Source organism: Meles meles, chromosome 7, assembly GCF_922984935.1.
Source record: "Meles meles chromosome 7, mMelMel3.1 paternal haplotype, whole genome shotgun sequence".
NCBI classification, from domain to species: domain Eukaryota; kingdom Metazoa; phylum Chordata; class Mammalia; order Carnivora; family Mustelidae; genus Meles; species Meles meles.
The window spans coordinates 72710494-72737183 of NC_060072.1; the positions used below are offsets into that span (position 1 = coordinate 72710494).

A 26690-nucleotide genomic window follows, 5' to 3' on the forward strand; every position below is an offset into this window, starting at 1 on the left:
TCTGTAGTTTGTCTCAAACTTCATCATTTAAAAAAAATTTAAATCAGTTTTTAAATCTTTTCCGTATAGATGATAATGTCATACCGTTTGGAAATATTTTCACAATCTTCATTTATCTTTTGATTTGTGATATCTATTCCCACTAAATACTTATATTCTATCCAGTCAAAAATGTCTTTTTTAATGTCTTATATTCAAATGTTAAACCTCCTGGAGCTGTCTTCCATTTTTATTATTTTTACCTTATTTCTTTAATTTTTGCTCTGTGTTTTGTCATTTTTCCTTAAGTAGTTTTTCTAGGCTACCTATTGCGTATTCATCTGTAACCAATTTCTCCTTTGATTCATTTTCTGAATTTTGAATCCTAAATCTTTCATTTTAAGAGGTCTTTTTTAAAGGTTTTAATAGAATCTCCTTAAATATTCTTATTATTTATTTTCTAAATTTACATTGTCACTTATCTCTTCCAGCAATTCTAATTCACCAAATCCTTCCAGATCTGGGTGTTTTGTTCATGGTTTTTCTTTCCAGCTGCTCACTTGTAATTATCAGTCACTTGCTCATGGTTTTCCACCCTTAGAGCTCAATTCTATTAGGTAACCCATGTTGGCGGCAAACCTATCAGTGGTGGGAGATACAGTGTGCTCTGCTCCTATGGACCAGAAATGTACCCCCTGACCAAACGAATACACCTGATCCAGACACCAAGCCAAGGGCTGTCTCTTCACTACAAAGACTAAAAGTCTCAAAGAATCAGAGGGACAGGGGGAAGAAAAAGAAGAAAGGAAGGAAAGAAGGGAGAAAGAAAGATAGAAAGACCGACAAAGACAGATGGGAGAAGGAAGGAAAGACCAAAATGGTAGAAAGTTTATTTGGTAGATGGCCCTAGCCAACATTCAGCATCATCTCCTCCTCATTGTAATTAAGTCATCTCAGAGCACCAGCTCAGTCTTCACATTCCTCTAGCCCTAGCTATCATGAGAAGACTCTAAATGAGAATTGCCCAGTGAAATCATAAACTATGACAGACAATACACTGTTGTCTTAAGATACTACATTTTAGGAGCAGTTTGTTAGGGGTGCCTGGGTGGCTCAGTTGGTTAAGTGCCTGCCTTTGGCTCAGATCATGATCCCAGGATCCTGGGATCAAGCCCCGTATCAAGTCCCCCATGAAGCCCCCCATTAAGCCCCACATTGGGCTACCTGCTCAGCAGGGAATCTGCTTCCCCCTCTGTCCTTTCCCTCCCAGCTTGTGCTCTCTCTCTTGCTTGCTCATTCTCTTGCTCTCAGATAAATGAACAAAATCTTTTTTTTTTTAAAGGAGTGGTTTGTTATTCAGCAAATAGATGATAAAATGGAGATTGGTACTTGCATATGAAGTGTTTTTATAACAAAAACCTACAACATGTAACATTGACTTGGGGACTAGAGGGTGAGCAGAAACCTGACAAGCCACCAGAAACTTGTTAACAAATTCTTGGTAAGACAGTGATTAAGAGGGGCGTGTGGGTGGCTCAAGGGTTAAACCTCTGCCTTTAGCCCAGGTCACGATCTCGGGATCCTGGGATTGAGCCCCAAATCGGGCTCTCTGCTCAGCGGGGAGCCTGCTTCTCCCTCTCTCTCTGCCTGCCTCTCTGCCTACTTGTGATCTCTCTCTCTGTGTCAAATAAATAAATAAAATCTTTTTTTTAAAAGACAGTGACTAAGATAATGATAAGTGATTATTGGAGGCTGAATGAAAGAGGATATGAATCATATATGGAAGAACAATTAGCAACACTCTTCCCTGAGTAAGTATGGAAAATAGGAAGAGTACTTGACACACATGTGTCTTTGTGAAGGAGATTATCAGGAAAAATGCTGAAAGTGATAACTGGTATCTTCTATTGCCTATAATAAAAATAGGAAGGGAGTTGAACTAAAGAAGAAACTGCCAGGTTTTAATTAGAATCTAGAGGAAATAGAGGAGGCCCATGATGGTCTTTCCAGTGAGCAAGATGGTCTCAAAGTAAGGAATGACACCAGAACAAAGATCACATCCATAACACCACCAGCAAAACACGTTCTCAAGGTGAAAATGAAGTTAAGGATGTGGTCATAAGATCCTTTAATGACACCTCAGAGAGAGTAAAACATGTTTGTGCCTCACAGACTTCATAGGTAGGCAACAGGCTTTTAAGAATCTTAAGGGCTTAATTGAATTTCAATAAAATAAGATTTAAGAAAAGACTCTTAAGGGCATAAAAAGAAAAGAAAATCTTAAGGGCACACGTGTCAAATATTACCTGCTAGACCAATATTACCTTAAGGTTTCTAAGAACCTTAAAGACATAATCTCCAAGCACCCCCATGCTCATCCCAAAGGAGAATGCAGCCTATTTGTGGATGTGGCTTTTGTCTCACAGAGGGAGCACCAACAATAATCACAGAAAACCTAGATACTGTTTTTTAAGCAAATGAACAAATCAACCAAACCCCTACGTGGACTTAAAGGGACAGAGCCAACTCTACAGGAAAAGAGCTATAAGCCTCCAACTTTCTACAGGCATGAGTCAACCTGAGAAGTCAGCTCAGCTGTTGAAGTGTTATTTCTGATGGAGAAGGAAGATGACTCGGAACCAAGAGCTTAGGTCACAGAGCCTAGAGCCATCCAGAATCACGGATAGGGAGGAGAACTGGACTCCATGAAATTTCTATCGTCCTCCAACAGTTATGTGCTTCCTGTCCTTTGCCCTTTTAAATGAATGTGTCTCATACCCTTGTTCCTGTTGTATGGTGGGTGTAGGAGAAGATAAGCGGTCTCTTTAATTCACAAGTCTAAAGATTGAGAGAATCGTATTGCAGAAGCTGCGCTCAAGGAGCTTCCGTAAAGAGGATAGCCCCAAGATGCCCCATTGATATCTGGACCTGATTTAGGTAATGAGATCACAGATGGGAAGCCTGACCCTGACAACTGACAGAGTGGGACCTTGGAGGCCTTGCGAAGGTTGTGAGAGCGTTTTGCTGCCAGGAGGGAAATGAGACATTGGAAGTCAGAGAACCGTGTAAGAGCTAGTTTCCACCAATGGCTCCGTGAACTACACTTCCCTGTGTTCATCCTCATGTAGTCCTCTCCCCGCAATGAGTCTGGGTGACCCTGTATCATTGGTGGAATATTGCTGAAGTGATGTCACACGACTCCCAAGACTAGGTCATAAGAAACCTTGCAGTTTCTGCTTTGGTCTTTTGGAGCACTCCCTCTAGGAATGCTCCCTTTCAAAATCTAGCCACCATGCTGTAAAAAGCCCAAGCCACATGGAAAAGCCACGCATAACCTCTCTGATAGAGAGCCCCATCTAACCTCCCAGTAAACAGCCGGAATCTACCGCCAGCCGTGTGATCAAGCTGTCTTCTGTGACGAGCCCAGTCAAGTCTTCAGAAAAATCCAGTACTTATTACAATTTGACAGCAACTGCCTGACAGCAACTGGCTTGTTGTTGTTAAGGATTTTATTTATTTATTTGAGAGAGAGAGCAAGTGAGAGAGAGTGCCCAAGTCGGGGCCAGGGGGAGGAACAGAGGGAGGGGAACAAGCAGACTCTGCACTGAGCAGGAAGACCAACTCAGGGCTTGATCTCCGGAACCTGGGATCATGAACTGAGCCCAAAGCAGATGCTTGACAGACTGAGCCACCCAGGTGCCCCTGCCTGAGAGGTTTGAAGCAATAACTGTTAAATTGAACAAAGCAACAAATCAGTTGCTTTGAAGTCATTACATTTTATGGTGGTTTGCAGCAAGCTGCAGACAGATAGAATACTGTCAAACACCTTTACAATATGACTGTAGCCAATTTCTACTCCTACCAGTGAAGTATGATAATATCATATGTAGGCAAAGACATGACTCAACTATAATTCTTATTAATTTTGCTGATCAAAGATTCTGGTGAATATATTGTTACTCTGAATGTACCTGTGAATCTATCATAAAAGTAAATGAGGGCTATTAAAAAAAAAAAGTCAAATACTTAGGAAAAGGATAAGGCCATGCTTTATGATCCTTTGTTTTTAAGAAACTTCAACGCAGTATTCTAAAGCATATTGGCCACCTGGCTTACTTAAACTGCCTCAGTTTACACATCTGTGAAGTAAAAGCAATCCTAGATTCCTGCAGTGCCACAATAAGCATTAGGAATCGGACAGGGATTTTGGAGATGCATATTATATCTTCCCGAGCTTTTCAAGGCATCTATGAGAGAAAAAGTTTAGGTTCTTCCACTTTTCTTGATTTTCCTGCAGAAAATCCAATAGAGGTTGGTAAAAGATGGGGGGTGGTGAGTGGGTAAGGTTTGGAGATGGTAGCAGAGCCAGGGAGGAATTAAGTCACCTTGCCCCACTCTTCCTTAACCCTTCTGCACCCATATGTGACCTCACAAATCCAGAATAAGCAACTATTAAAAAAAAAAAAAAAGACGGTCTAGAAAAGTCATTCCTTCAGAAATCAGGCAGGTAAAGCCCAACAGGGCCACAGGGACTAGGGAATGGTGAGGACTAAAGCAAACAGGATTGGCCAAGCTAATACAGTTCAAATGTAATTTTTCAAATGGCAAAATAAACACAAAATAAGCAATCTGAATCCGGCCTGTGGGATTGTCGCTTTGGGGACTTTACTTGCTTCTTCATCCACTGTGTCTAATTGGCCACTGACTCCTAGAGATTCTACCTTGGAGGCACTGTCAGCTCTGCTCTGCTTTCCTCATCCCCATCTGCATCTGCTTGAGTTTCCATCTGCAGTCTGGATTAACTGCAACCCACCTCCATCCTGCTAGCAGGTGGGTCTCTTTACCATGTAATCTGAGCTCTTCCCTCCATGCTTAAGAGCTTTGGTGGCTCCCATAGCTCTCTGGACAATGTCTAGACTTCTTGGTTTAGTGCAAAGGCCTTCCAAGATACAGCCTATTTCTCTACCTTACCTTTTCGGCCTTTCCCTGGGCCTGTGTTATACCCACACTCAACAGTGTAGACTTGGCCCATTTTTTAATGGGGTTGTTTTGTTAATGAATTGTAAATGTTCTTTACATATTCTGGACTCAAATCCCTTACCGGATATATGACTTGCAAATATTTTCTTGAATAAATGTATCGTCATTTCCTTCCTGATTTTGAATCATTACTAGAGATTTTAAATGTTTATTTTATTTTTATTTTTTAATTTTTTAAAAGACTTTAATTATTTGAGAGAGAGCAAGAGTGGGATGAAGGGCAGAAGGAGAAGCAGACCGCCTGCTGAGCAGGATACCCAATGCGGTGCTCTATCCCAGGATCCAGGATTGCGACCTAAGCTGAAGGCAGATGCTCAACCGACTGAGCAATCCAGGAGCTCCTAAACATTTATTTTATTTTTAAAATAATTGTTATTATTTATGGTTGTTTCGTCAGGAAGTGGGTCCACAGAGTTTTTCATGCCATCGTTGAGGGAGTAGATCTTCCCATAATGTGAATTTTAATTTCCATTTCCTCAACAACTGCTGGTGTTAAACACTTTTCCCAAGTCTTATTCAGGGGTATGCTCTTTTGTTGTTGTTGTTGTTGTTGAGTTGTTTGATTTTTATGTTATTGATTATTAGGAGTAATTTAAAGAGTGTGGAAGTGAGTATAATGTTGAATATATGTAATTACAGTATTTTCTTCCAGTCTGTGTCTTGTCTTTTACTTTCTTAATGGTGTCTTTTAATTGACAAAGGCTCTTAATTTAATCAAGCCCAACTATAATTTTTTTTCTTTAATGGTTAATGCTTTTGTGTATCATATTTAAGAACAATTTACCTGCCAAAAGTTCATGAAAATATTCCGTTTTCCCCTAGAAACTTTTTTTTCAATTTAATTCTATGATCCAGCTTGAATTTTTCTTTGCATATGATGTAAGATAAGTTTTTTTCTCCATATGAATCTAATTGAACAAAATAACGTTCATTCAAAGGACTTTTTTTTTTTTTTTACTGAATTATACCTTTGTCATGAATCAATTGACCATTTAAATGTGGCTCTTTTTCTGTACTCTTTATTCTGTTGATCTATATATGTATTTTTGAGTTCAGGCCACTCTGTCTTAACTAGTGTTGCTTTAGGCTAAAGCTTAAAATCCGATAATCTAAGTCTTACAAGTTTGTTCTTTAAGATTTCCTTGGCTCTTCTGCTTTTGCATTTTCACATAAATGCTTGTCAATTTACACACACACACACACACACACACACACACACACACTTGTTGGGATTTTGATCAAACAGAATTGACTTTGTAGATCAATAAGGAGAATTTTGACATTTGAATAATATTGAGTCTTCTGGTCCATGGACATGGTATATTTCTCCTTTTACTTAGGTCTTCTTTAACTAGTTTCAGTAATAGTTTGTGATTTTTCAATGCCTTGCATATCTTTTGTTACATTTATTTCTAGACATTTGATTTTTTTCATATTATTGTAAATAGTAGTGTTTTTTGAATTTTATTTTTCAGTTGGATTGGCCAGAATGAGGAAATACAATTTGTTTTCATCATCTAGCAACCACTCCCAATTTACATGTTTATTCTAATTGTAGATTCTTTAGAATTTCCTATGTATATGATTATTCTGAATGTCATTTCTGCCACTATCATGAATATCTTTCTTCTTTAATTATTTCTTCCACAGTAGACCTCTACTTTTTTATGCTCAATGAAATGCTGGTCATTTCCTGGTTGACATACGTTTCTTTTGATGGTTAGACAAGCAAACAAAAAAATTCACTGTGGTTCACTGAAGTTATTGGGCACTTTGTTGCCATATCTCATTGAATCCAGAATGTAACAATATTAGTGAGAAAACCAAAGAATGACTCAGACAAGAATTTTGCTTAATTCAGCCATAAACTTCTATACAACAAAACTCAAGATATCTATTTTCTGGCTTGGGTTTCCTGAGTCCCATGTTATCTTTCTTAAAGTATTTCCCGTGAAGTTTATCTTTAGTCTCAGGTTTATCTGCCAATTCTGAGAAAAATTTATATTTCTCACTCCATTCTCTCCTCTTCCAGCAACACAATACATATTAGCTACTTCCTCACTATGTGTTAATATTAACATGACATTCAACTTTTCTTGTCCTTTCCACAGTGACATAATCCCTTATCGCCACTAATTCTTTTCTTTTTAAGGCCAAAGGACTTGATTAACTCTGGTCCTTTCAGATAATAATTACATTCTGATAGCTTGATAGCCTTATATGTAAACTATTTTGAATGTCAAGTTGGAGGTAATATTTTTTAACATGTTATCAAGAAAATGACATCATTTTCACAGTAGACTTTGGCTTACTTATGGTTTAAAAATTACTCTTGTGAAGAATTGCAAAACGTATATATATATACATATTCCTCTAGATGAAACACCAGCTTAGTAATTCTAAGATTATCCTGCCACTGAGCTAGGATTAACATCAAGGAACTTACTTGTTCTGTGCCTTGTGTAAAGTTAGGGTTTAGTAAATACTTTTTGATTCATTTGACGAAAGATGTCATTCCAGAACCAGTCAAGTGTTCTTCATAAATTCAAGGGGATCCTCTTTTCTACTCTGTCTTCAGAAGAACTTCTAAATTCCCTGGATTTTTTCAATGCAAGAGAAGATGATGTGTTTCTGGTGTCCTATCCAAAATCTGGTAAAGTTTATTTTAATGTATTTTTAAATGTATAAGTACATTTTTAAATGTGTGAAATATAAGAAATAAGTATAATATAATATTCTACTATATCAAAATATAATAATAATATAGTAGACTACTTTATAGAAATATAATAACAATTTTTACAAAACATTTATTTTTCAGAATTTATCCATAGGAAATTTAAGTATCCTAAATGCTCATTTTAATGAAAAAGTTTGACATTAGAAAGCTGTAAACTGTGTTTTGAGAAAATTCAACTAGAGCTTTTACTACAGTTTTGTTTCTCTTTTATTCATTAAAGTATACAAATGTTGATATACATAATAAGCATATTATCTGTAACATTATAAAGTTCTCTTCATACTTGTACCAGGCATGGCCATAAGCAGATTTGTTCAATTCATACTTTAATGATTGATTTATAAATGAATAATTTCTTTCCTAGGCTAATAAAAAACCATAAGTATTTTTAGTGTTCATTTTTAAAAAGATTTTATTTATTTATTTGAGAGAGAGTGATAGAGCAGGAGCAGGGGGCAAGGGCAGAGGGAGAAGGAGAAGCGGACTCCCCACTGATGGGGGCTCCAGTCCAGGACCCTGAAATGATGACCTGAGTTGAAGGCACACACTTAACCAACTGAGTCCCACAAGTGCCACTTTAGTGTTCAATTTTATGCCTTCTTATGCAAAGTTTATTTCCATATATAGTTTTTCACTCATGAAAGGACCATTATGAATAATGGCATCCTGGGGATAATCTAAATTAATTTTATATTCTTTTTAATTTTGAGAGGTGGCCAGGATATATAATATCCACCTGTCTGCTGTGATTTCCAGAAGAGTGGACACGTGTGAATGGGCATATGCTTGCTAGCATGATTCAGCAACAAAGAGTTTAGCTCTTTCAAATCATGTTTGCATTTTAGTCCTTTTATCTGATTGAGAATCAGGCCCAAGAAGCCCTCTCCATTAGAAGACACAGAGTTCACATAGACCTTCTAGGGTGTTTTTGGAGAATAAATGTAAATCACATATGTCATTATTTTATTGGAAAATGGTGTTGCAGATGGAAATTAAGTGATTGCTTCTAGAATACCTCAGTATTCTCTCTATGTGGTAGGTCACTCTGTGAATAAACATACCTTACCCCAAATTGATATGTTAGTTTAGAAAGTAATTTATGATACTTTTAAGGTTCTTTGAGCAGGTGCCTAGTTTATACCTTATATAAACAACCATATATAAAGTTTCCACTGCACATATTGATGCCTATAAATTGATATCACCTGCCAGCTCTGGAAGTCCCCCGAATACAATCCAAAACTGTATTCTGTCTTCTTCACCAGAATAAATCAATGCACCCTGTGAAAATAATAGAAATGTCATTAGTTATATTAGTCATGTTTATATGAATATTAGAATTGACTCATGAACATTATTATCTAAAAGACTTAAATTTAAAACATCATGCAGATGAGAGCACCTTTAAATATTTATTCAGCTATAAATTAGTGAATATCATAACAGATTTCAAATTGAAATTACAAATGAGTTCAATGGAAAGGAAATAGGCCTGATTGAAACTTTTTAGGAACATTGCTTTCAAATCAGCAAAGCATCCTCCCCATCCAAACTTCTACCTCCCTGCTCCAGTTTACTATTGTCTGCAACATTGGAGCATACCCACATTTGCTTTATGTATTCCTTCCAGACTTCATGATTGGGTAGGATTGTATCTTTATGCTCTCTGAATGTAGCATTTGTTCATTGTTCAAGGGCTTCGTTTGCATGACTACTCTGTTTGCACACAAACAAAAATAAGATCCAGGGGCTATCTTCCAGGGGGAAATGGGGAGGTATACATGAATACAAGCAGTAGCAACTGGACTCTGGTATGTTCTACTTGGGAGGGACAGAAAGGGTAAACAGTTATGCCAGGGGAGTGGAGACTCAGAAGACAGTTAAAAAAAGAGCAAGATGCATGAGCTTGCATGACCGGTGAGGAACTGTGTGTGGCAAGATCTGCGTATTTGTGGATTGGAGAAGGTGCTAGAGATAAGTGTAACACAGGAGAATATTTCAAGCTGAGAAAAAGGCATAGACAGTTCTCAGTCTCTTCATGCTTTAAAGTGTGACTCTTCCTGTCAAATGAATTAATGCCTCTGGTGTTTCAACAAGTGTCTCAGGTTTCAATACAAGAGGTAATAATAACTACTTATAACAAAATTAATGCGCTCCTTGCTATTATAACCTCATGCTAATTTTCTATATTTATTTCATCAAGAGTTTCAATTAATTTAAAAAATGTGTTTTGTTTTATTTTTATGTGAAGGTACTCACTGGATTGCGGAGGTCATTGGGAACATTCCCAATGCTCGAATTAATCTAACGTCTCCTATCGAGTTGGGAGACATTTCTAAACTTGAAGAGATAAAAATGAACTGTAAGAGAAGAGTTATTCCCACACATTTGAGCTACAACATGCTACCAATGAATATTAAGCAAAAACAATGCAAGGTGAGTGCATTGGCAGTGGTTAAGGGCAAATTCTCGGGAAGATCAGAAAACCTGGCTTGGGTTCTTGCTCTGCCACTCTTTGAAAATTGCTGATGCTCTCCTAGCTTTGGTTTCCTCCTTTGATACAGAAATAACAGTATCCATCGCATACAATGTGGCAAAGATTAAGCTATGTTTTGTGAACACATTACAACAAAGGCAACTGTAGATGTTTTCCCTTTCATCAGCAAAGAAACTGAAGCTCAGAAAGGGTGGGGGGCTTCTTAAAACCACCACAGTAAAGAGAGTCGTAAGGTACAATCCTAATGGGAAATGAGACTCTCTGGTTGCGCTTGGTTTCCCAAGATGATGATCTGTCCTCTGTTGCCCCCTGCCTAGCCCTCAGAGCTTAGAAGCTACTGGAACCTTTCCTGCTCCAGCAGGCCTGTCAGATGATCAGTTCCTCTTGTGATCTTTCCCCAACGGCCCTCAACCCTAGTTAGCCTCCTATGTTTTCTTCCTAATCTTTGTCTCCCCATCTTTTTTTCTGCCTCCAAACTCTCTTACAGGAAATATCTGTTTTCAGCTCATTTCCTGATATTTAGTTAACATTTAATTTTTTTCTCAGAGTGCTATTCTGCCTTCTCTTCATATCTTTCAACCATCCCCTAATATTTCTTAGAATATTCTATGTGTGTGTTTATTGAGTATCTAATTGACATACAACATTGTATTAGTTTCGGATGTACCACTTAATGACTCGATATTAGTATATATTGTGACATGATCTCCACAGTAACTCTACTTACCATGTCACCACACATAATTACAGAATACTTCTTTTCACCTCTTTTGTCAAAATATGTATTAATGTGTTAGTGGTTTGCATTGTCCTTCCCACTGGATACCTATGTGTAACCTTGGGTATTCTCCAAAGGTCCTGAAGCATGCTTCTGTCTACCAAAACAGACCAAAAACTCCAACTAGATGGCTAAGGCTTCCCATCCCGCCACTTTATCCCTTTTTGTTAAAACAGTGAGTGGAGGGGTTCCTGGGTGGCTCCATTGTTAAGCATCTGCCTTTGGCTCAGGTCATGTCCCAGGGTCCTGGGATCAAGTCCTGCATTGGGCTCCCTGCTTGGCGGGAAGCCATCTTCTCCCTCTCCCAGTTCCTCTGCTTGTGTTCCTACTCTTGCTGTCTCTCTCTCTGTCAGATAAATAAATAAAATCTTTAAAACAGCTTTAAAAAAAAATAAGAGAGTGAGTGGATTTTTAAATCGCTTTCAGAGCTTTGGGGTTCTGTGAATCTGCTCCAGAAGCAGAGAACAGTTAGAGAAGCCTGAAGTGTTGAGTTACTCCATAATTTTCTCTGGAGAGGAAGAGAGGATAATGGGGACACAACGGGGACTAAAGGTGGCTTTTCACCTCAGTGCATAGTGGCCTTCACATCTCTCAAGAGGGGCAGGTGTTGTTCATGTGGGTTACACGCACCACTCCTGGACTATGAACATAGTACAGAACGATAGTTACGTATCAAGCATGACCCAGTAAACGCTTTCTTACCTACGTAAAATGTGCCCACCTGATTATCGATCTAAGAGTAAGTGGAACATCTGATCATCAGGCAACACTGACCGTGATAGAAAATAGTTCAGCTTCTCGCCCTGGTTTTCTGAGGTTTTTTAATATGCACGTTCCTGCAGTCCCTACGGCCCTGTTACAAACTTCATGACTCCGCGCTCCTGTGCCTGACTCTTTTGAGGGAGCTGGTCATGTTTTTGCCTTGCTGCTCCTGTTTCTCCGACCAGGAACACTCCACTCTGCCCAGTGTGTAGTCCATACTAAACAGAAATGCATTAAACTGAATCCGATTGCAAGGGCAGTGTTTGTGTAAATTAGGAGGGTGGCTCAGATTTCCTGCTCTGTGGGGGATTCAACTGTAGAAAATGAAATTCTAAAATATCATTCATCTTATAAATAATAGTAGACAATTTACAAGAAATCTGAGTGTATTTAAATCATGTGTTATAACATTGAAATTGTTTAAATGTTATGTCAAAAAATTTTTATATTAAGAAAGCAATCGTGTCCTACAAATGGATAGATGGTTTCTCGAATCCACTGCTAAAATGATGGGGCCACAGTTAGTGCCTAAATTGAAAAAGGGCGGTCAGTGGACTGGCATTACCAGCCTTACCTGGGAGCTTATTAGAAACGCAGAATGATAGGCCGCGTGTTGGACTCCTGTGTCAGAATCTGCATTTTAGCAAGATTCCTGAATAATTCTTGCACACGTTAACTTTTGAGAAACACTGGCCTGAGTCTGTGCTTAATAATCAGTGTAAGCTGTCAAGTCCAGTTAAGTCCAGTTGCTTTTTTTGATAGCATGTTTTGCATGGGGGCTTTTTCCATCTAAAAATAAACTGATTTTTTTTTTTAACAGATTATCTATATCGTTAGGAATCCAAAAGACACGGCTGTTTCCTTATTCCACTACTACAGAGATAACCCGAATCTCCCTGGCATTGAAACCTGGGCGGCATTTTTCGAGCTTTTCCTAAGAGGAGATGGTAAATATAACAATGATTTCTATTCATCATATACAGTTCCCCTCCAAATGAAAGCATTTTCTAAAAGTTTAACTGGATCCTAGCGACCCATTTTCAGGAATACATTTGAATAGTTTTTTGGGTTTTTTTGTTTGTTTGTTTTTTTGTTTGTTTTTTACTTCTAAGCCATTCTTTCTCACTTTGTTTCTTCACGGACTTTCTTATCACCTGTAGGTAGTATGGATTTGCAATTACTTATTGAGCTGATAGCAGTGTTTTTAAAACAGAGATTAATTCTGATCAAGCATCACTTTTTTTCATATACCATCAGTTTTGCCAGTGAAATAATTATGCATTGATTGGAGTAGAGCGAGATACAGCTGAAACCTTCACAGGCAGCCTGAAACATGTCTTATGTTTACCTAAATGGAAAATAACACCAACAAACGACACACACACACACACACACAAACACGTTCTCCCTCCCCCTCTCCAAAAAAAAGGAATAAAATTCCCCAAATAAAAGAAATGAAAGTATTAGTCATCTTGACACTTGCTTTATAAAGATGAACAAAAAGCAATTTCTCCTGAAAATACGAAGCTGATACATCATTCGATTGAGTTGTGCAATGCATATTGATCTTGCCTAACCATGCATGACCTTTGAATTTATTAATTTTTCTCTGACTCATGGGTATCTGGAGCACTTAAAAAAAAAACGAAAAACAGTTCCCAAACCTGAGTTCCCAAGCCTTTCATGAAATAAAAATAACGTACCAAGAAGATGCAGAATTTAGAAGAGGCAGGATTTAGAAATGATTTGTACCCACAGGATCTTCCTTCTCCCTGGGGTTAGAGGTAGACCTGCTTAATTGTTCGTTTCCCTGTTTCACTTGACAATGATTCAGCTTTTACTTGTTAATTTCAGAGAGGCCACGGCAAGTGTAACCTTAGCAGGAGGGTATCGAGAACTTGCTAGCAGCAGAGTTTCACAATTTCTTTTGCCCTATTCCCTATGGAAGAATATGCTATGCTCACAATAGTTCAGCTCCTCTTTGGCAAACATTTAGTAGTCACAAAGTTTCAGGAACGACAGGTCTATTGAAGATCATCTGGTTAAAATCACCGACCTGATGTTTGAATTGCCTTTATAGCATTCTCAAGGATTGGACCAGCTAAACTTGAACTTCCTAACTTTGACAACGGGTTCGCACCCCAGCTCCTGCCCCCAGATGACGTGTTCCATCTTGGTACTGTTAAGATGTTAAAAAAAAATCTTACTATGTGATATAGACACTTAGCCAAGTGCTATGCAAACACGATCTCCTATCATCCTCACTAGAACACAAGAGCCAGGTATCATTCTTATTTTATAGATGAGGGAAATGCAGATGTTGGCAGGCCAGACAATTGCATAACTCATAAGGAGCCAAGGTTTAAATTCAAGGGTCAGTCTCCCAGATCCTTGCTGTTAGCACTGTGGCATAGCTTGCCTAGAGAGGAAGCTGTTCCTCTGATCGCTAATTCCTCTTGCCCACGGTAGCCTTCTAAATATTTGAAGATAGTTAGCATGCCTCACTCTGTCTCCATTCCATTTTTGGCGTGAACAGAGTTTAAATACATACATTATTAAAAAACAAAACAAAACAGATCTTGAGTCTGCTTTTCCTAAAGAAAAGAAAAGCCACGTTTGTCTCCAATTATTACACCCTGGGGTTCACTACCCCTCACGCTGCTGCTCAAGATCTAATTTGGCTCTATCTCTATCGTTTTGGAGTGCCCAGAAGATCAAAAGATCCTCTGGGTATGACCTGAGGACAGTGTAAAGCAGGCCTGTTAGTGCTCGTGTTCTAGAGATTATTTTTCTATGAGTGTAGCCACAAAAAGGGCAACTCAGTCCATACGCAGGGAGGCAAACTAACTGTCCTAGGACATCCACCACCCTATTATGTGATGTCAAAGCAGAGTATCTGGAAAGAGCATTTAGTTGGAGAAAATATTCCAGATGATTCTTTTATACCTTCTAGGTGCGTTAAGAGATTTTTAATTGCAAAGAGATCTGCTGTGTATTATATAATCGGGAAATCTAGGCAAATCTGGGGAAATCCTGCTGACACCAGGAGTAAGCAGTGATTGCTAAAGCTTTTTAAAATTTACTTGAGTGGAACAGTATTTATAAGATAAGGTTGCTTGTTCTCCTGTCAAAGATAGGTGACTATATTTCAGGGATTTCCTTCAGTGACTACTCTTTGAGAAGAGGATTCTTTCTCTTGCCAATGATAACATGGTACAATAGAACGGGCTATGGAGACAGAAGAAGAGGGATCAAGTCTTAACTCTAATTTATCCCCTGTGTAACTGTGGACAAGTTGTTTAATCATTTTGAGGCCCAGACTTGGATTATGTAGGACTATTTAGATGTTTAAATGAAGTCATGACTAGAAATTACTGTAGAAATCTACTCATTCTATTGGACATAGACATTTTTAAAAAAAGATTTTATTTATTTATTTGACAGAGAGAGAGGTAGCGAGAGAGAGGACATAAGCAAGGGGAGTGGAAGAGGGAGAAGCAGGCTTCCCACAGAGCAGGGAGCCTGAGGCAGGGCTTGATCCCAGGAGCCTGGGATCATGACCTGAGGCGAAGGGAGATGCTTAACAGCTGAGCCACCCAGGTGCCCCTGGACTTTTTTTTTTTTTTTTAATTTATTTATTTATTTTTATTTGCTTATTTACAGCATAACAGTGTTCATTGTTCTGGCATCACACCCAGTGCTCCATGCAGTACGTGCCCTCCCTATTACCCACCACCTGGTTCCTCAACCTCCCACCACACCCCACCCCCTCCCGCCGCCCCTTCATAACCCTCTGGTTGTTTTTCAGAGTCCACAGTCTCTCATGGTTCATCTCCCCTTCCAGTTTCCCTCAACTCCCTCTCCTCTCCATCTCCCCATGTCCTCCATGTTATTTGTTATGCTCCACAAATAAGTGAGACCATATGATACTTGACTCTCTCTGCTTGACTTATTTCGCTCAGCATAATTTCTTCCAGTCCTGTCCATGTTGCTACAAAAGTTGGGTATTCGTCCTTTCTGATGGAGGCATAATACTCCATTGTGTATATGGACCACATCTTCCTTATCCATTCATCCATTGAAGGGCATCTTGGTTCTTTCCACAGTTTGGCGACCGTAGCCATTGCTGCAATAAACATTGGGGTACAAATGGCCCTTCTTTTCACTACATCTGTATCTTTGGGGTAAATACCCAGCAGTGCAATTGCAGGGTCATAGGGGATTCCTGAAGAAATTAAAAATAGAGCTTCCCTATGCCCCTGGACTTTTTAAATCGTTTCACTTTCGGGTGGAAAGTTTCCATGTAGGTATTTATCTAGAAAGATTATTTTACACTGAAGCATCATGATATCCTATACCCATTTCCAAACCATAAATATATACACATTATATGAGGAGACTGTACCATAAAGACATAGATAGGCACACATTTGTCTAACCATCTGATTTACCTTTCAGACAGTTTACAAATACATTTTAGTTTTTCCAAATTAAGTAGTAACTGTAAATTATGTTCTGGCAATATTCTGACAGATTAATATCTAATGAAATAATATTTTAGCATCATACTTTTTTTCCCACTAGCCCCCCCTCCAGTCTTTTGTGAGAACTCCGTATTTCCTAGCACTTTGTCCTCGTGAATTTCTGCACAATCATCAGAGTGCTTTCTAGAAACTAGAAATTAAGATGTTCGTTGAAACTGGATAGGAGTGGGACAAAGGGTTTTCAGAAAGTGTGGGAGGTTTGTAATCGCTGATGTGGAAAATAGGAGAATGTGTTAATGCAGGACAAATTAGTTCTCTAGGCAGCCTCAGGACCCTTAAGGCTGGAAAAATGAATTTGCAGTGGTGTCAGTATAGAGTTATATAAATTTCTTCCGCAGAACTCAGTAGCATTGGGCAAGGAGAAAAGAAGGTAATGTGTTTTGAGTCAATACTGAGTGTTTTTTCAGGTGGTTAAAATAATAAGGGAAAAAGGGAAGTTGAAGGTTTTAGCTAGAAAAAGGTCAGGGAGAAGAACAAGGCGAAGAAAATGAGGATTAAAAAGGACGTAAGTGGTCCAAGTAGGGTATTTGCAGAAGCTGTCCATCAATGCGTGGGTGACAAGACATGAGCTGCCCCAGGAGGCTGTGTTCTAAGATCAGAGTCTTCCATGACTGCTGGGAACAGATCAGAACGTCCACTTCTGACAGAGATAAGGCTAAGAAGAGTGATATATTTAAAGGACATGAGCCCTATAGGGGCTTGGATTATCTCGGAGGGAGGAGTTCTGCAAGTTGATAGGAAGCCGTGACATTGCCAATGCACAGTCCAGACCCTAACACACTTGGGTTGGCCGAGTAAGAGCAACTTTTCTGGTCAGGGCATTTCGGGGGGAACAAGTAATTCCGGATAACAGAAGGAAGGCCATGCAGGAGGTAGTAGAAAATTCTATCTTTAAGTGAAGGATGTGGAGAAAAGCATTTCCCAGAAAAAAAAGATTTTCATGTCTCTATTTTGGAAGCTGTATTTTCTTTAAAGCCCTAGGTCTGGACAATGAGGATCTGTATTAAAAAAAAATGACCCAAAGTATAATTCTCTGCATGGCTAAGGAAGACCCAGGGAGCCAATTTCTTTAGATTCTTCTGTCTTTTTGGAACAAGACAGAGTATAAATTAATTAATTAATGATAGAATATCTGGCTCTCAAATGATGGTCAGGCTATGATCCAAAAGATTTTTCTTACATTTAATTGGGGTATGTTGGAATGCATTTCCTGCTGCAAAACCATAGTGGGCCGAGTCAATCACAGGTAGCCACCGGCCGTGACCCTGGGACTCCGGGTCTTTTCCTGCCCAGGCTCGGGGGCTGGGGCACAGAAGCATGGGCTCCCTGACAGTGTGGAGTGTGTTGATGTTTTCTACCGGGGCTGGGCTGCAGCTGCCCGGGGGTGGGGTGGTGCAGGTGGCAACTGCCTGCATAGTCAGAGTCAATAGAGACCAGTTCACTGCCTAAACTACTAGGAGAGAAAATCAGTGCTCTGTCTCACCCTGTGTTTGTTCCTGGCAATAGGCTGGCAGTTCTTAGGTCAACTCCTTATCACTGATAGGGTAATTTGCGTCATTCCAAGATAAAGTATTTTGTAAATTACTGAACTGGCAGTGAGAATGCTGGGAACTGGAGACCTATGGTCCTTCCAAACACCTGTTCTTGCTTTACAACCGTCTGGGCCCCCGGGGGTGGAAAATCGGGCTCTGTGATGATACCGTCATAGTCCCGGAAGTCTGGTCTTTTACAAATGCTTTCTGCTTATTTCCTTGCCCTTTGCTTCCCCAGGGGCTGAAACCGTAAATAATTGCAGTTAGCTAGGAGTTAACTACACATCAATTTATTCAAAAGTTTCATGTTTAAAAGCGATATGGCACAGCATCTGGTAGACAATAATGGCTTCATAAATGTTTATTAAATGAGTCAATAGTCAGCAGATCTTCAGAACATTGCGAGCGGAGGAACTATTTTATAATCTGGGCATTAGCTATTATTAAATCTATGGATAATAAGGATGCATGGAAAGATGTATACCCAGTATTTTAAATTACTCTATTATATGCTTTCGATTATCAAGCTAGTCAACTTTCTGTGGTACAAGAAATTGCTCACTTTTTGTTTTTTATCATCACAGTTGATAATTTATTTTGCATGATAACATTTTACTTCAAGCCCTGGACATTTTTGATATCTGTCAAATTAACAAAACAATAAAGAGATAATATCAACTACTCTTAAAGCCCTAACACTGTATTTTGCAACCTTGAACTAAGATAAATGAATAGACTTCTTTTCTCTTTTCTCTCCCACCCCTTTTTTGAGGAAGTTTATAAACTTTTTATGCTGAGAACTTATAAAAAGCATGCCATTTACAGGAAGAAAGTAATAAATTCTCAATGTTTCTTTATTTCTTCCAAGATCCAAAATAGTTATCAGAACACAATTATTGGGAAAATGTATATCTCTGTATTTCTGCTGTAACTTCTGATGATGGTAAAAAGATGTTTATCAAAAATAAGAAAAAAAAAAAGATAAAACCACAGCCTTATTAAAAGATACAGCAATCCAGCTTCATTTCTCAATATTGCATTTAGTTGAAACAGTAGTGTTTTAAAATTGGGCTCTTCTAAGGAAACGCTTTTTAAAAAATATTTAAGATCTAATTTAATTTTTAATTATTGAATTTTATTAAACCTAATTATGTTTCTTCATAGATAATGAATGACATGGTATTAACATATGTAATTAACATTTTCTTTTTTTCACTTTAAACCCAGTATAGTTAACATACAGTGGTATATTAGTTTCAGATGTACACTATAGTGATTCAACAATTCTTAAGTAAAATCCCTTCACTCCAGAGTCTAATATGTGTGTGTCTTATTTTGCCTACTTTGGTGAAGTGGGAAGAATCCTGGGATGCCAACCCATGATCTTGAATATTAACACAATTCATTTTTCCTTCTAGTTGTATATGGATCCTGGTTTGATCACGTTTTAAGCTGGGAAGAGCACAAAAATGACAAAAACATTCTAATTATATTCTATGAAGAAATGAAGAAAGTAAGTCCTTCCTAACATTTCAATAATCAAAATTTAAGTCAAATTAAGCAGCAAATCAATAAATTCTCTTTTCAGGGTTGAGGGAATGAATTTGGTGTTTTGATGAATTACACTTTTTAAAAATAATTTTTCTTATTGCTTAGGATCTTTCTAAAAGCATCAAGAAAATAACTACTTTCCTTGGTATAAATGTGAGTGACAGTGAAATTAATAAGATTGCTCAGAAAACATCATTCAGTGAAATGAAAAATAATGCAGCCAAAGAAAACTGTGATCCAAATCATACCATCTGTGCCCTCACATCTAACAGGAACCTGGTATTTAGAAAAGGTAAGTCGGAAAGGGATGTGGTACTTTGGCTGGAAGTAGTTCCACTTTATAATTTCTAAATCTCTCGTTTCACCATCATACACCCTACCTCTTGCACGATGGATTGCTCATTGTCATCCCTGAGTGAATGTTTATTAAACAAATTTCTTAAATCGCATTATTTCCAGAAATTGAGATTTCCATACCCAGTTATGAACCAATTGAGAGAAAGACACAGGTGTCAAACAGATGGAAATGATAAAACTCCCTGAAGAATGGGCCTCGGCTGTGCAGCCTTGCGTGTTTGCTAATAACGTATCCTAAATTTTGCAAACATGCTTGCTTAGTCACAATCAAATGCAGTCCTGTCCCTGCACTGAGGCCTCCCACAGAGAGCATGGTGGAGAGTGGTACATGATATGTGCTTTTTTCAGAAGAGAGAAGGGAGTTGATGAATGTGGACAGTGCACTTTCCCAAACTCACCAAATAACTCACCCCACAGAAGTACGGGGGAGAGAGAGAAGCTGGGAGTGTTATCCAGGGCACTCCTCTGCATGAAAACCCAAAGAGAAGGAAGTAAATCTTCTCTACTACTTCCTAACATGTAACTTAGAAGTAGTTTGGGTTCATCCAGATATAGAATCATTTTGATACCCATGTGAATTTTAGTCCAGATCCCAGGGGAAAATATTTGAACATTCTTCAAATTCTTCATAACTTACAATGACAAAAATTTCTACATTTAGGTACTCAGGTTTCCTACTAGAAAACACACCTTTGTTTCCATTTTTTAGCTCATCTGAATAGAATTCCTCCCAAAGCAAAAATTGGCTAACTCCTATGGATCAGATAGTCCCTCAATTTTGCAAGTTACTTTTTGTCTTTTTTGGCGGTTCATTTTTCATTTTCTTATAGTTGCAAAACCAGGACTGGGAGGGAGAAGAGAACTCAATTCAGCAAATATTTATTAATAAGCTATTTTCCAAGATGTGAGGTTCAAAAGTTAAATAAAATAGTCTTGTCCTTCAGAAGATCATAAGCTGGCAATAATACAAGGTGATTGACAACTTTATTAGTAGTATGAGCAACTGTGAATAGCAACATGACTAAGGGTGAGATAAATTTTCCCCAGCAAAGTAGGTGAGGAGGTGACGTTGGATCTGGGACAGGAAGCATAAGCAGGAAGCATTTACCAGGAAAATGACAGGGAAGAAATATACTCCAGTAAGAGTTAACAGCAAGAAAAGTCCAGAATCACCATGGGATTGGTAGACTGCAGCTAGTCTCCTGTTCTAGAAGAGCATATGACATGTGGAGCAGAATGAGGGAGATAAAAATTGGGTCCAGAGACCAAAAGCTCTCTGTACATTCTGAAGGGGTCTTTTCCTCTCTATTTGCTGTTTTAAGAAGGGACCTGAAAATAATAAAGTCAGGTGGAAAGTTGTTTAGAAGAGTTGTTTAGAAACCAGAGGCAGAAAGTCCAGTAAGAGGTTATTGTAATAGTCCAGATAGGAAACATGGAGGGTCATAACTTGGGCAGTGGCAGGGAGCCAGTTTGGTGGATCTCAGCTCAGAAGTCAGTTTAGGAGCCATTGGCAATTTGTGGAATTAAGTAAAGTTCTTCAGCGTGGGTGGGAGGGACTAGTAGGGAAAGGGTTAGAAAGGGAAGCCCTAGAGATCCCTTTCATTCCAATGGGAATGAAACAGCTAAGACAAGCCAGGAAAGGAAATCAGCCAGAATTATGAAGAAAGCCAGGGTCAAATGTGGCCATTTATCATTCATGAATCTGAGGGTGATTTCCAGAGTGGTGGTGATGGGAGGCAAAATTGAGGGGATTAAAAAGATGAGAGAGAAAGAAGGGAAGGAGCAAATAAGGACCACTCTTCTACGAAGTTTGAAAATGGAGGACAAGAGCAAGATGACATAGGGGGGTCAAGAAAAAGATTAGGATGGGTGGGAGAGAGAGGATACAGGGGAGACAGGGAGAATTTAGAAAAGGATGCATGAAAGCAGGTAAAACAAGCAAAGACACCAGAAACAGAGATTGGGAGGGATTATGGTAAAGAGAATGATGAGAAATGCAGAAGTTCTGGTGTTTCGTGGAATCCATTGCTACTATTGATATCTTTTATCACTGCCCTTTGAGATCTGATTAGCAAAATATGCAGTTTTCACCCGTCTTATCCTACTAACTTAGGAAATTTCAGTCTAATGAAAACAGAGGTAGTAACCCTACAAATATCCCCAGGTGAAACCCTATCAATATAATTGTGGCTAACAACATTAATTCTTATGAATTTAAATTCTAGCAAAAAGTGGTTTCCTTATATAGGATCTGACAAAACACGGAAGGTTAACCCTGATACTGGTCCCCATGACTGCCTATTGCTAAATTTGGACTATATGAGACATTAAACAGAAGGATGGGTCTATTCACTTTATTCCTTCTATTGGCTGGATGAGGTGGGAGTAGGGATCCATCCTCTGAAAATAATCATGTTAAATAAATGACTGAAGTCAATGATTCAGACTCCTTGGTGCAAGAGAAATTCCTCACTTTACAGAGGAAGATTCATGCCTGCAGTTGGCTTTAAAGTTGGAAAAGGAGCTGATATTCTAGAAACTGTCTATGGAGATAAGGTGGCAGGCAACGGTACAGAGTGGTCCACATCAGTGTCAGAAGTCCCAGGGCCCCTACATACTAAAATTTAGGGGGGATATTACAGGACTATGGAAAGATGTATGGACAGGATGCATGTTGCAATATTGTTCATGACATTGAAAACCTGAAATGTGCCCAATTGGCCTCTAATCAGAACACGTTAAATGTACTAAATCACATCCATACAGGGATTTACTCTGTAGCCAGGAAGACTGTGGAGTGCAAATAGCCCGCATTTACTGTGGGCTGACTATGTGCCGGGCACATTACTGGAGTTACCTTACACTTGACAGCAGACTTCTGAGGGTGGTGTTCATAGGATTTACATTTTACTAAGATGCCACGCCCCTCAACAACTTGTCCAAGGTCATGCAAGTAGTTGCTGGTAGAGTGAAGATTTGAATCCAAGCCATCTTACCCTCCTCCTCATAACTTTCATTGCTGAGAAGGAAGTACTAACATGGGAAGATGATGTGTAACAGGATCTATACGCTGAGGCCCCAGGAATGAATTCTGGGGCCAGAAGTGACTAAAGGCCACGATGGGCAAGATCCAGGGTTGGAGCTTGGCACAGTGTGAGTGATAGAGGCAAGAAGAGTGGTCCTGAGGGGTTGGCGCTGTGGCCAAGGCTGAGGGTGACCTGTAGGATCAGGAGAGGCTGATGGACGGAGGGAAGGATAGATCTGATTTGATCTACAAATACCTTGTTTGAAGGTGAGGACATCACACAAGCAACTTGGTGCTGGTATTTTCAGCTCTGTTATCAATGTTGTAAAGTACATTTCCTTACAGTGAGACCCATTAAGGTGAAATAGGTGAAATGGTTTCAGAGTACACTTATCATGATGAGCATTGAGTAACACAGAGAATTGCTGAATCACTGCACTGTACCCCTGAAATTACTGTAACGCTGTGTGTTAATTATACTTCAGTCAAGAAGAGAGACTGATTGCCCAGGCCTGTGATAGGGTATCAGCACAGACATTGCTTCATAGGTACACAGGCAGGGAAATAAGTGACATCATTATGTCCACTTTAGCTGCTTTTATGTTTTTTTTTTTTCTTTTTTAAGATGTATTTATTTATTAGAGAGAGAGAGAGATTGAGAGATGAGAGGGAGCACAAGCGGGAAGGGCAGGGAGAGGGAGAGAGAATATCAAGTAGACTCCACACTAGAAGCTGCAAATAGGGTTTGATCTCAGAACCCTGAGATCTCAACCTGCACCGAAACCAAGAGTCTGGGCCTTAACCGACTGAGCCACCCAGGCACCCCAGATTTTATGTTTCAACTAAGGTTAGCTGAGACATTTCTTTGCCTGTTATCATAAAACCTAGAACCTTTATATATCTGAATCTTATTTTCTTTTTAAGAATTAACTTTTTACACTATACATATTAATATGCAACCATTCCTGAGGAAATCGGAAACAACAAATATGCAAATGAGGAAAAGAATAACCCTGCATCATCTTATCAGCAAGAAATGAAATCATTCACCTTTTATTGCAAATCTGACAGATTTCTTTTGTGAATACTGGATATTTAAATGGATTCTTGTCTGTTCCAATTTTTCCAGGAGCGGTGGGTGATTGGAAAAACTACTTTACTTCAAAGCAGAGGAGAGTATTTGATGAACTATTCACGGAGAAAATGAAACACAGTGAACTAGCAAAACACTTTGAAGATTACTCTTAATATAAATGGGAAATGAAACCACTTTCCAGGGGCACCGGGGTAGCTCAGTGGGTTAATCATCTGCCTTCAGATCAGGTCATGAAGCTGGGGATCCCCTCTGGGAGCCTGCTTCTCCCTCTCCCCCTGCCCTTCCCTCCACTCATGCTTCCTCTCTCAAAAACATAAATAAATAAAATATTTATTTCAAAAAAAAAAAAAGACCACTTTGCATTTTGTGGGATGCAGTACATGGGGAATATATAAATATTTTTTTACCAATATGAAAAGCAGCTATTTCTTTCAGTGAGAAATGGACACTTTATGAATGTGTCAAAAGTGTCATGTATGAGAGACTGTTATTACTATACTTGGTGGTAGCAGAGAATTATTAGTAAAAGGAAATAATATGTGCTTTTGAAATGGCCAAGTTATACATCTGCTTTCAGGATATTCTTAAGAGAAGGAGATTATTTCCATTCAGAGGGAGCGTATTACGGCAAGGGTTCTATAAACTGCATTAATGCACAGCAAAAGGGTCCAGGGATTATCTAAAATAGCCAATGTCTGAGAAGAGTTTGTTTTCTGCCTCTTTGGACACAATGACCTCTAAACAAACACTTTCATTTCAGCATTCTCTGTTGTCTGTGTAGAAATGTTCTCCATTGTCCATTATCAGAACAATGACAAACAGTCTTACTAAGGTGGAACACCTAACAGGCAGATTATATCAAATGATCACAATTGGTGAAAAGGAAGAATGAAAAGGTCCTCTTTCACATTAAAGTAACACTGGCATGACATGCTAGCATTTTATCTTTTATAAAGTCAGTTAAAGGGGCGCCTGGGTGGCTCAGTGGGTTAAAGCCTCTGCCTTTAGTTCATTCAGGTCATGGTCCCAGGGTCCTGGGATCGAGCCCCGCATCGGGCTCTCTGCTCAGCAGGGAGCCTGCTTCCCTCTCTCTCTGCCTGCCTCTCTGCCTACTTGTGATCTCTGTCTGTCAAATAAATAAAATCTTAAAAAAAAAATAAAGTCAATTAAATTACAAAATTCCTTATTTTCCACTTGATCTTCCTTGAAGTGCTTATGATTTTTCCCCGTATTTTCAGTATGCTTTCTTTCTTCCAATACCACTTCCAGGACTAATTCAATCTCTATTTTTCTCTCTCTCCTATAATGAGCATTCTTCTCCAGCTTTAGCCTCGAAGACGTTGTAATGAAATTTCAGTGAACTTAGTTCAGGATTATGACCATCTATGAGCATCTACTTCACATGGCTCACATCTGCGCCATAGGATCTACCTCGAGGCTGCCAGAGCGATGGGCTGAGTGAGTGAGCTCAACCAAACGCTTTGCTTTTGGACCTTAGTGTATCGTGAATCTTATTTCTAGTAACAGATCTGTTGGAGTCTTCTGTACCGGGTTTATCACTCTTTTTTTTTTTTTTTAAGATTTTGTTTATTTATTTGACAGAGATCACAAGTAGGCAGAGAGGCAGGCAGAGAGGAGGAAGCAGGCTCCCTGCTGAGCAGAGGGGGGGGGGGGGCTTGATCCCAGGACCCTGGGATCATGACCTGAGCCGAAGGCAGAGGCTTTAACCCACTGAGGCACCCAGGCGCCCCAGGTTTATCACTCTATAGGAAGTATGAGATCTTCACAAATCTCCTAAATATATGTACTTTTTACAAATAAAATGTGTTTCAGAAAGGCAAGCAGGTGTGATCTTGGTCAAGTGTTCCTCTTCACGTTGGAGCTCAAAATCACAATTCACTTTCCCTGATGTCTATGTGCAGAGAATGACAAAGCCATCAGAGTGAGACAAGGAGGTCTGATGAGACAGCAGGGGAAGAAGACCATGACGGGTGGTAAAGGCTCAAATCACATGAGACTGTAGTATCTTCTCACGAGATTGAAATGATCACGGAGAGGGAAAGAACTGACACAGGCCTGTACAAGATATTATAAAATTTTAGATTTATAGGTAACTTTGGGATCATCAACATCCAGTTTTGATAGAAAATTGTTTACGGTTGATAAGCTAAGGGGTATCTCTAAGAGCCTTAATTCCCGGATTATTATTAGTCAGTCAAAAATATTTTTTGAGCACCTTCTACGTTCCAGGCCTTAGAGTAGGGATACATGAAAAACTTGAAAGAGTCCCTTCTCTCAAGATACTTACATTGTAGTGGGGGTAAATATAGCATTTTTTAAGGTAATATTTGAGATATGGCAAGCACCAAGTGCCATAGAGAAGATAACACAGGGTCGTGTGGGAGGCAGTGACCGCAGAGATGCTCCAGCGGGGGCGTGGGCTGGGGACTCAGACAGGGTCACACAGGATTCCAGCGTGAAGGATGCACAGGTTCCCTGGGCCGGGAGGCAGGTGAGCAGTTCAGATTGTGGCTAGCTGGGCGATTTTCCACAGGGGACTGACATGTCCTGATGGATGCTTTCACTGGCATGACCACTGGATTGGGTGGACCCAGGGGTGGAGGGAGGAGGCAGGGATGCATGGTTATGGCAGTGGCCTGGCTGAGAGAAAAGGGCCACGTGGACAGCGGTTGTGGCAGAGGAGACAGAGAGAAAGGGCCAATTTCAGGATAGAAGATGGATAGCGAGCCAGCTAACCTATTAATGCGGGAGTGAGACACAGAAAGAAA

General features: G+C 39.3%; 1 protein-coding gene across 1 annotated transcript; it reads left to right on the top strand.

The window, feature by feature from the left end:
- The first annotated feature begins 7393 nt into the window (after positions 1-7393).
- On the top strand, positions 7394-24214 carry LOC123946276 (sulfotransferase 6B1-like). The gene is made up of 6 exons (XM_046011740.1): positions 7394-7672; positions 10011-10195; positions 12617-12743; positions 19291-19385; positions 19529-19715; positions 23935-24214. Exons 1-6 carry the CDS (start codon positions 7528-7530, stop codon positions 24051-24053), a joined length of 858 nt encoding a protein of 285 aa, XP_045867696.1. The 5' UTR covers positions 7394-7527; the 3' UTR covers positions 24054-24214.
- The last annotated feature ends 2476 nt before the right edge of the window (positions 24215-26690 follow it).